This window comes from Typopeltis vanoorti, chromosome 6, assembly GCF_054136105.1.
Source record: "Typopeltis vanoorti isolate ZY-2024b chromosome 6, IOZ_Tvanoo_1.0, whole genome shotgun sequence".
Classification (NCBI taxonomy): domain Eukaryota; kingdom Metazoa; phylum Arthropoda; class Arachnida; order Uropygi; family Thelyphonidae; genus Typopeltis; species Typopeltis vanoorti.
In genome coordinates, this window is record NC_143554.1 from 53,445,638 (window position 1) to 53,457,598 (window position 11,961).

At 33.9% G+C, this 11,961-nt stretch overlaps 1 protein-coding gene across 2 annotated transcripts in view; it reads left to right on the top strand.

Annotated features, from left to right (window-relative positions):
* LOC150105457 (mitogen-activated protein kinase kinase kinase 20-like) overlaps positions 1-11,306 on the top strand; it is a 346,847-nt gene extending 335,541 nt beyond the window's left edge. For both annotated transcript variants that reach the window (XM_090394158.1, XM_090394159.1), the window contains exon 20: positions 6,199-11,306. In XM_090394158.1, the coding sequence (XP_090250284.1) occupies positions 6,199-6,914 (716 nt within the window). In that variant the 3' untranslated portion in view covers positions 6,915-11,306. The remainder of the gene's footprint in view (positions 1-6,198) is intronic.
* Positions 11,307-11,961: the final 655 nt, after the last annotated feature.

Genomic DNA, 11,961 nt, shown 5'->3' on the forward strand with positions numbered 1-11,961 from the left:
AACCAGATTTTATTTGCTTGTTCAAGTAAGCAGAAGGGTTCGAATCCTGACATGGATGTTTGTGGTTGTCTTTAGGTAGGAGGTGAATTTTATCACCCGATTTGAGACCACCCCCACTTATTGGAGGCTTGAAGTATCTTGAAAAAGTTCCATGTTTGGTCTCTAGAGCAGGGTTTTCAGACTAGGTAAAAAATAAATTAAAAATACAAAAAAATTATATATAATTGATAATTCATAAAAATAGGGGAGAAAAACATCCATCCTTAGCCCAACCATGGTAGAAAATGTACTATAGGTTTACAAATAATCTTTCATAGGTGGAGCAACATATATAAAACTGTGAAAGGTTGTAAACTACATATAGCACATTAGTACCATGGGTGAGCTAATTGGTATGTAGGCCTTTATTGCAGATCTGATCAGATGTCTTGAAAATGACAAACTCAACCACATGAGCTTTGCCAAATCTTTTCCTGGCTTTTGTGCAAAGATGAGTGATGTTGGTAAGGAGATCCAGTGTGGATCTAGAGTGGTAGAACTCATGTGTGGAATAGCTGAAGAAGTTGACTGATGATTTTTAATTTTTAATTTTTTTTTTTTTTTGGAGAGAATTGAGATGAAAACAGTGAGAAGATAGCCAGATGACTGACTTTTATCTTCTTTCTTTGGAATGAGTAGAGTAGGATATTTTTTTCATATCTTAGTATTAATTGATGACAGATTAATATGAAAGATAATATGAGATGAGTATTAATTCTGGAGCATCAGCTTTTACTTTAATCAAATGATGATGCAAAACTGGGGAGAGCAATAGTTGATAAAAATGATGTAGGTATCCTGCAGGATGATTTAAAGAAATTGGCATTGTGGACAGAGGATAATGATTGCAATTTAATGTTGCAAAATGTAACATTTTGCAACATTAAATTGCAATTTAATGTTGCAAAATGTAAGGTTATGCACTTCGGATTGAAAAGGTTGCATATGGTGTATCCTATTGATGGTACTAGTTTGCAGGAAATTGATGAGGCTAGGGACTTGGAGATAATGGTAGACAAAGAGTTAAAGTTAAAAAGCTCAATGAATTACTTGGATGTTGTAAAACATGCTAACAATAGTAAAGATAAGGAAATTATTATCCTTCTTTATAAGGCTATGATTCGGCCACATCTTGACTACTGCATACGGATTTGGTCACCTGAGTTTCTTGGGGACCAGGAGGTGGTCAAAAAGATTCAGAGATGAGTGACCAAGATGGTGACAGGTCTCTGGAATACTCCCTATGAGAATAGGTTGAAGGTTTGTTGATTACAAAGTTTAGTTGATAGGCAGAAAAGAGGGGACATGATAGAAACTATTAAGATATTAAAGGGGATTTATAAAATTGATGCAAGTGAAATTTTTCAATATATGACAAATAGTCAGAGAACACTGACTATTCTCTGACTATGACAAGTTGCCAGTCATGAAGTTACCTCATGCACAAACTTTGTTTGCTTAAACTTGGATAAAGGATGAAACCAAGAATATAATTTCTTGGCATCTTTAATTTATAATATAGCCAAGTGGGAAAACTTTCGACATATAAATATACTATATCCCTTCTATACATTAAAGTTACAGTAGATAAATTGGGCTTACTCTTAAAACAGTAAAATCAAAACAGCATATAAATATTTGGACAAAATCTCCACTTTCCTTATACTGGATGACCTGGGATCAAGAGGAAAAACAGTTGGAATTGAAGAGGGTTGGTTCGAAAATCAATAAGCAGAAAGGGAAATGGCACCAGTCGAGCATGGAGAGAACACATCATCATCAGTGGAACTAGCTGTAGAGCCAGGAATGAGCTGTTGTGTTTATATACAAATGCTACAAATGTAAGAAACAAGGTAGATGAAATGGTTTCACTAATTGAGTCTGTTCACTCAAAAATTGTTGGAATAAGTGAGACATGGTTAGATGAGGATGACATCCTGACAGGAATAGAAATGGAAGGATATGACGTGAGGATAAAAGGGGTGAAAAGGGAGGGGGGGGAGTGCTATTGATGATAGAGAAAGAGTTATGTCTGTACAAAGTAGAGATGCAAGAGGGAAATAGTGCCAGTGGTTTTGAGCAGTGTGAGATAGAGGTGAATGGAATGAAATACTTGGTTGGATGTTGTTATAGACCAGGAAATGTGGATGGTAGTGACTATGAAATGTAAATCAAATTAACCAAACAAATAAGAAAAGAGTGATCATTATGAGCAATTTTAATTATAGCAATATAGACTGGAATGATAAGATAGCAACTGGAAGTAAAGAAAATGAGTTTCTTGAGTTTTTGAGGGATAACTACCTCAAGCAGTATGTCACAGAGGATATACGAGGATCGAGGTGAGGGTCTTGGATTTGGTCATGTCATCAGAGGATGTAATTATAAATGAAGTGTCAAATCACCAACCAATTGGTGAGAGTGACCATGAGGTGATTTCCTCGGTGGTTGCCAGGAATGCAAGGACCTCTGTGAAAAAAGGGTATATGTGGAACTACAAGGGGAGTGATTATGAAGAGCTCAGGAGACAGCTTGCAGGTGTAGCATGGAATGATTAGTTAGCTGGAAAAGAGATCAATGCAGCTTGGGGAATTTTCAAAGACTATCTAGTAGATGCAATGTCTAAATGTATTCCAAGGGTGAGAAGGTTAAATAAGGTAAGTGTGGGGAATTTTCAAAGACTAAATAAGGTTAAATAAGGCAGCTTGGGGAATTTTCAAAGACTATCTAGTAGATGCAATGTCTAAATGTATTCCAAGGGTGAGAAGGTTAAATAAGGTAAGTGTGAAATGGATGAATAAAGAAATTAATCCTGCGATACAGAGAAAAAAAAAAAAGGGCATTATGGAGGCATCATAAGAGAAGTGGAAATAACCAATTCCATGAGGACTATAAAGACCAGGCAAGGCAGGTAACTTGGTTAGTGAGGGTAGCTAAAGAGAGGTATGAACAGCAGTTAGCTAATGAAGTCAAAAAGAATCCTAAGGAGTTCTTTCGATATGTAGCCAGCAAAAGAAAGAATGATTATGGAAGGATGACATTGATTGGAGAAAATGGTATAAAGACAGCTGTTGCAGGTGGTGTGGTGGAGATACTTAATGAGCAGTTCATAAAGGTCTTTCAATCTTGTGAATGTGACTTCATGGAGAGATTGAGAGGAGTTGATGATGGGGAAGAGAGACTGACTGTAAGTGAGCAAGAGGTGTATGGGGAGTTGAGCAAACTAGATGTAAATAAGGCTGTGGGACTTGATAATATATCACCACGTATTCTGAAGGAATGTGCCAGGCAGTTGATGCCAGCCTTGACATATTTTTTTAATACAAGTCTTGCACTCAGTCAAGTTCCTAAGGGGTGGAAGGAGGGCAAGATTGTGCCACTTCATAAAGGAGGTGATAGAACTTAAGCATCAAACTATAGGCCTATCTGTGTGTCAGGTGTTGCAGTTAAGTTGTTGGAGAAGCTTGTGAGAACTAGGATCCAGAGTTGGGTTGACAACAGTGGTATTATCTTTGATGGACAGCATGGATTTGTTAAAGGGAGGTCATGTTTTAGTAATCTACTTACTTATTACAATAAGGTGACTGCTTCCATGGACAGAGGAGAAGGATACACAGTAATATACTTAGATTTTGCATAGGCTTTTGATAGATTACTGCATGATAAATTGATAGTCAAACTGGAGTGGATGGGGTTGGATATTAGATTGGTGCATTGGATTGGAAACTGACTATCTGATAGGTATCAACAAGTTGTGTATGGGGGAGCAATATCCAGGAAAAGGAAAGTTACTAGTGGTGTGCTTCAGGGGGTTTGTTTTAGGGTCATTGCAATTTAACTTGTATATTAATGATATTGGTGAAGATTTGGATGAAGATATTCAGTTGTTTGCAGATGATACAAAGTTGGGACGAACCATGAAGAGTAGTGAAGATGTTGTGGCCTTGCAAAAAGACTTCAATAAATTGAGTGATTGGGCATGGGAATGGGGAGTTTAATGTTGGAAAATGTAATTTTTTAAAATTTGGAAAACAAAAGTGGAATGCAATATTTAAGCTTGATGAGGATATATTGTCAGAGGTGGAGGAAATAATAGATCTGTGGGTTATAGTGGATAAGGATCTGAAATTTTAGGGACACATAACCAATTTGCACCTGTACACAATAAGTTTGTGATGACCTGATAAGTATAATTATTGTCTTTTAGATTCATAAAAACTGTATGGAATTGTGCTAGTATTTTCATTTTGGTATTTATGATTAACAGCAGCATTTGACATTTTCATTGTAAATGCTAAAAAAACCCAGCCCATGATTTTAATTAGAAATCTTTAAGAAATAAGTTATTAAGTTTACTTGTTAAATTCACTGCAAAATTAGAGTGAAAGTAAAATATTATGAATGATGTAAGATTATTCAGATAATTTTTTTAAAAGCAAAGATGTGTAATTCCCTCCAAAATTGTGAAGACAACACAAAGGTTTCTGGGAATGATGAGGAGGACACTGACTTGTAGAAGTAGGGAGATTCTTGTTCTATTGTATAAGACTTTGATTAGGCCACACATGGATTATTGTACCTAGATTTGGTCACCTGGTTTTCAGAAGGATGAAGAGATGTTGGAGAGGGTCCAGAGGTGACTGACTAAGGTAATTATTAATCTCTGGAATGTCGAGTATGAGGAAAGATTGAGAAGATGCAACTTGCAGAGTCTGGTGGACAAGAGGAGAAGGGGAGATATGATAGAGAACTACAACTTATTAAGGGGTTTTATAGGATCAATGCTGGAGAGGGTCTACAGAAAATAGTGAGAGATCAGGGGAGAACCAGAGGTCATCTCTGGGAGCTGTATAAGGAAGGTTTGAGTAAGTGATTGAGAAGCAGATGATTTTCATGCAGAATTGTGAATGATTGGAATGCCTTGTCTGAGAGTGTGGTGACTGCAGAGAATTTGAGTGTGTTTAAAGCACTGTATGATGAACTGTATGTTTGATAAAAGGACCTCCTAGGTCAGTTTTTGACTCCATGGGGTCTTGGGTAATAATAATAAAATTAAGAACTACTATGATCTGCTTTCCTTCCCAGTTGTCTATAGTAGATCCGGTACTTGGACAGACAGGAAGAACCACTGGAATAATAAGAAGAAAAACTAAAAATATATATTTGATATGGAAAGCCAAAAAGTGGACTTGTTCAACTTGCCTTACTCAAAGGCTCTTTCATCAGATGGGAAAAGGTAAATTTACTAGACAGATCCTGATTTAAATCACATCGACTATTTCTAGAAGAAACTCGTGTGCTACAGAACTCCTGTAAACTGTAATAGAAATGATGGTTTAATTCTACATAAATTTTGGAGCACCATCCCCATCTGCCCACCAACAATAATCACAGACAGTCACTGCAGAGAGCACCACTGTAACCCTCCTTATGTGTGACTGTCCTTGCTCTGCAGCTCATTTTATTTTCATTCTTTGCTAACTGTGTATATTTAATGTGCCTTTGATAATGCTAACTTGAGCTGGTGAAATATCACATTATAAATATTTATTTTATCTTTAATTTAATTATATTTAATATAGATAATTTAATTAAATTATCTGTTTTATTCCTGTTTCTACATAGTTTTATTCCAGAAATATTAACATGAATCACTACAACTATGAAAATGTGAATATGGAAATACATATTTTTGGTTTTAGTGGCGCAAGTACTAAAAAAAACAAAAAAGGTTGAGAACTGCTGATCTTAGATCTTTTATGTTCTTTCTTGCTAGACAATTTAGATAAACTTCCCCAAAATCATTAAACACAAATTTTCATTAAGAAACTGAAATTTTTTCAACTAATGCAAAACTTGCTGATATACAAATGCTTTGTGTTACACAATTAATATTTTGCATTGGTTGGGAAAGGAGCACTTCTTGGTTCTGAGAGAAAGATCTGAAAAATAATGTTTTTAAAGCTAAAAAACAAACAAAAAAAGATGTTTATTATTATCTGTATGTTTGATAGGAATTTATTTAAAATCATGTATTTCTTGTTTTGGTGATTTCATTTAAATTAAATTTTTGAGAAGTTGTTTAATAAACATTATTATTATTATCAATTAACTGTAAATGTTTCCTTCATATTTTCATGATTGCTGTGCTATTTTCAGAACGAGGCACTTGGGCCAAAATAGCAGCAGGAGAGATATCATCTTCACAATTTAGAACAAGAGATTTTCATCCCCCTTCCCCTTCTCCTGCTGCTCCTCGAGATGCTTCAGAATCTAGTAGTGAAGGTGAAAGTATCTTTGAAACTGTAAAAGCTCTTGGACGCCAACTGCTAGAAAATGCTGAAACAAAACAAACACCCAGTCGAACCAAATCACATCGTCAAAAATGGAAAAGAGTGCTCTTCTCCCTTCACGAGTCAAGTTCATCAGATTCAATTGACAATGAATCTTCTGATCACTTTTCACCTAGAATGTTTAGAGAAAGAAGAAGTAGTACCCCATCTCGTAGGCCACCTAATCAAAGACACAAATATCGACACTCAACTAGTGATACTGGATTTTCTTCACCAACACAAGAAACACTGCTTGATCATACTCCACTGAGCCAGCAGTTCGTTAAGATTAGAGAATGTAGATATCATGTTAAGAGTGAAAGAGATGTGCTCTCAAGTAATAATACAAATTCTCATCATTCTCGGTCTAGGACTTTACCAGATCCATTTCAGTTATGTGAGGATGGCTTAAATAACTTTTCTCTTAGCTCAAGAAAACACAAGAGAGGACCTTCTTTATCTTCACATGGAAGAGGATTATTCAGTAGAGAAAGAGGTGAACCACAACTGAGATCCTGGAGTCTTGATCGAGATGCTTTATAATGAAGATATCAAATAAACTACCTCAAATCAGCTTTGCACCTGTACACAACTTAAGTTTGTGATGACCTGATAAGTATAATTATTGTCTTTTAGATTCATAAAAACTGTATGGAATTGTGCTAATATTTTCATTTTGGTATTTATGATTAACAGCAGCATTTGACGTTTTCATTGTAAATGCTAAAAAAACCCAGCCCATGATTTTAATTAGAAATCTTTAAGAAATAAGTTATTAGGTTTACTTGTTAAATTCACTGCAAAATTAGAGTGAAAGTAAAATATTATGAATGATGTAAGATTATTCAGATAATTTTTTTAAAAACAAAGATGTGTAATTCCCTCCAAATTTATGACACTTTTTCTCAGTAGTACTGGCTCTTGGGATTATAAAAAAAAATAAAGAAGAAAAAGCATTTGCATTTTTGGTCAGCAATCTTTAACATTGTTTCTCAAGACTGCTCTTTAATCCTCATTAATCACAATTATTATCAAATGCATGGAAAGGCTTATGCGTTCACAGTACATGTTATTTTCAACAGTATTGATGACAACACAAAATGATAAGAAAGTAATATCTATTAATTTATTTGCTAATATTTTGCTGGTATTATATCCAGCATCTTCAGAGCACAAAAGCAGTTTATCACAGTACACAAAACAACAATTTGGTATAACAGTGAGGCTAGTTAAAAAAAAAAAAAAAAAAAAAATTGTAACAGACAACACAAGGAACTAAAGTCTTAATCATATAAAGCTATGTTGGTGCCAGCTATTGGGAAAAGAGAGAAAACAAATATTAATTAGATTTTAAAATGACTGTTTCCCAGATTTTTGGTAAATTTATACAGCCATACTTGATGAGGTTTGGAGTATGTTTTAAAGCTTCTGTTCATTCCAAAAACAAGCTCTCTGACTTATGATGACTTCTGTGTAGCACTTTTGTTTTCTTCCATTGATCCTGTGTGAAGTGGTATCCAAGGCATGGTCTGCTAGACCCAACTTGCCATAATGATAGTGCCGGATATATCTTTTATGTTCACCAAGGCAGATGTCAACAGTTCTTGTCTATCCATAGTAAGCCAGTTCACAATAACAGGGCACTTCATAAACTCCTGGATGTAATAAAGAAGAGAGTTTGTCCTAAGGTGAACGGATGAGAATTGCCAATTTGACATATGGTTTAAATATGGTGCATAGCTGATATTTATTAAGCACTCTAGATATTTTTTCAGATGTGCCTTGAATGTATGAGATGGTAACAGTTTTGTTGTAATCTTGTGTAATAGACAATGGAGGAGATTTCCCAGGAGCATTTAACATTTTTTCTATCCTATGGAGATTATAGCCATTGGCTAAGAAGGTGTAATATAAGTGAGTGAGTGAGTGAATTCAGCAGTAAGAGCATTGTCATTGGAACAAATAGCTCTAGCTCTATGAGTTAGTGTTTTAGGATACCATACTGTTGAGCTGGATGATGGTGTGACTGCTTGTGCAAATATCTCCCTGTATATGTGGGGTTTTCTATAAACACAAAAAGAATAAGGAACCATCTGAAAGCTGTGTGATTAGTGTATCCAGGAAGAACAGATAGTCATTAGCTTCTTTATCTATTGTCATCTATTCCATTGTGAAGTGTATTTTAGGGTGTTGGCTATTTAAATGCGCTAAAAATGTATCCAATATGTCTGGACCATGTGGCCAAATAGCAAACACATCATTAACATAGCATAGCCAAACCACTGGTTTGAGAGTGGCTGTATTCATAGCTAGCTTTTCCAAGTGTTCTGTATAGAAATTAGCTAAAAGGGAGAAAGGGGGGGTCCATTGCTGTGCTATCTAATTGCTTGTATATGTTCCCTTTCCATCTAAAATAACCTGCATGTACCATAAATTTAAATAATTCAGATATATCAGAGGATAAATGTCATTCTATAGTAAATGAAGGGTTTCGATTAACAGTACATTTGTAAATAACGAAGTGATATCAAAACTAATCATTACGTCTGAACTTTTTAAGATATGTATTTCTAAAATACTTTTTAGGCAACCAGGATTTTTAACAAAGGAGGGCGAATTATTTGTGAGGTTGGCTAATAATTTAAGTAAACATGTAGCAAGTGTGTATATGGGACTGTTTATACTATCTGCTTTAGTTCCTTGTGTTGTTCATTTTGGGATTAGTTTAAAACAATTTTTTGTTTTAAACTAGTCCCACTAACAGAGTACAAACTGTTTTGTGCTCTGAAGATGCTGGATATAATGCCAGTGAAATATCAACAAATAAGTTAATAAATATTATTTTCTTATCATTGTGTGTTGTCATCAATACCATTGAAAATAAATAACATATTATTATTATTATTATTATTATTATGTGACACCTCCAGGGAGTCAAAAAACTCATCGTGAGAGGACACCTACTCTACAACTCTGTCTCCACCAACTGCAACTACACCAACACCATCTACCGCCCGCCACCACTAATATTTCAACAGACAACCACAAACATCCATGCCCATGGCGGGATTCGAACCCGCAGCCTTTTGACTGGAAAGCGGATACGCTAATCACTCGGCCAATCAGGCTGGGCAAGTAAACATAATTATTGTTTTCTTCACAAAATAAAAAGCTACCTTGAGCATTGTTAAGCATTGCACCCAGTTCAGTATAATGTATATCAATTTTTGCTGTCAATATGCATATAACTGACATATTTTGGCTTGCCAGCTGAACTTTAATGAAATTTAATGTTTGGAATACTGTATTTCTAAAATCAACACAGTACAATATTACCTTAAATGGAATGATTTTTAATGCATAAATATTTCCATGTTACAAAATTATACAAATTAATTAATTAATCCCCCCCCCTCAAATAAATCCTGCCAGTAGAAAGTTGTAAACTGACAGTGCAATTATACAATGACCAGACTAAAAGTTAGATAATTAATTCCTTTTCTAAAAAAAACAGGGAACTTTTTCAAACCACTTTGTTTCTCCAATAAACAAATTGGTAATCTCACTCCATGTGATGAAATTTGTGTACCACTCCAAGATATTCACAGAAATCACTGCCTGTGGTGGGATTCAAACACCCGTAGTCTGTTTGTTTTGAGATCAGTAACATTATTCACTCATCCAGGCAGGCTGGAATATGAGTTATATGGAACGATATTATGAGTATCCCTATAACTGTTGGCGGTAGTTGATGTAGTAATGATTGTAAAATAATAAAATAATCAATTCCTATAACAGTTGGGAGGACAGTGATGTATTCAATCAGTTCATAAAAATGAATGCAAAAATCCCACTTTTTATGATGCCATGGATCATATGCATACTTGTTTATGTTTATCAGAATGAGCATTGTAGAAAAAAAGGTACACTAAAGTAGTCAGAAATTTAGCAAATACTTTTTTTTTTCTTTCAGTAATCCTACATCTTTTAGGATATTTCATTTAAAGTAAACCTAATAATCATTTTCAAGGCATTCCCTAAATTAAAATCTTGTATTTAGGCATTTTTTTACCATTTACAGAACTAAGAAACAATGACTAGTCAGAAGTCAGTAATTATTTTTTATACTAAATGAAAGAGATTTTTTAATAAAAATAATAATTCATTATGTTGCAGCATATTTAAATTGCAGACAAGGCCAGTTTTAAATTTGAAAGGTTTTATTATTGTCGCTTAGTGCACATTGTCAAGTTTAATCAACATGCTGTTCAGATAATTCTTAAAATCTGTATATATGTTGTGTATATATATATATATATATATATACACACACACATGCAAATCTTGGTCAATATTTTTAATTCTCTTAATATTGTTCAGAATTGTGGTCATAGCTGTATGATCTTTGGTTCCGTTTTCATTTGAATAAATATTGATTATGTATTTATAATACATATTAAATCACAATTTTCTGTTAATAATGATAATCAGACGTAGTACTTGCATTTCGCGTTTAAAATTTTGCTTATGTTCATGTTTTCAATATGCATTTGTACACTTCAGAATTGCATATTAATTGAAAAAGAGTCAATATTTTCTTCTCATTGTAATTAGAAATTGAAAAATTGAATTCTTAGAATTTTTTAATTGTGCCTTTAACTGTGCATCAAATATATATTAATATTTTTATCTTTGAAAAGCAACAGAAAATAGTATGAGTATTTATTACAATGTAAATAAGAGATATTGATTTGTTAGATGGAGCATTATTGTTGGAAGATATTATTCCAGACCTGTAGGTAGCTAAAGAAGACAAATCAGTTAATCTCATAGTAATGTGAAAACAATACTGTGCAATAAAATTCTGTGAGTGCATGTAAATATATAGCAACTGAAATTAAAATAACAGAAACTGAAATTATGTAAATCTAATATGGATAGTGTAGTTTTTCTTATGTTTGGGATTATTGTTTGAAAAAAAAAAAAAGATTATTAATTACTGTGCATGTAAAAGTCATGCTTGCTTACAGGTGTTTTCATTTAGGAGAAGATAACTTTTAAAGTGCCTTTATCTGAACTTGAAAAAGTTATATTTTTACTTTATCCTTGCATTTGTTTTCTTCTTCCCTATATGTCCCATTTTAGATGCCTTCCTTGGAGCTCATTATGGCTGATTCCTTGGTAAAACTATGCCACTAGAATTCCTGATTAATGCTCTCTAATTGCAGCTATCCTAGATACATGTCTCTTCCAGCTTGATATATAAGTCATCACCAGTTACTTGTTTTCAGGAATAATCTGTTGTTGATACTCTAATAAACAAACAGTAATTTAGTAGCTTCTCAGGGTTAGTATCATCATTTATCTTGTAAACATTAGTGTTGTATTGTGAATTTTGTTGTTTATGCTGATTGATTACTTAAGTTACTCTAATACCCATTTTTCTTTGCATAGTTACTCATTTTATGCTAATAGGTAACAGTAGCTACTGTATTTTTCTGTCACTCAGGACAAAGTTAAAGCCAGGAAGGACACAAAACTAGGTCTTCATAAAATGGTTGTCATATTAATGCCAATACTGTACTGCCAT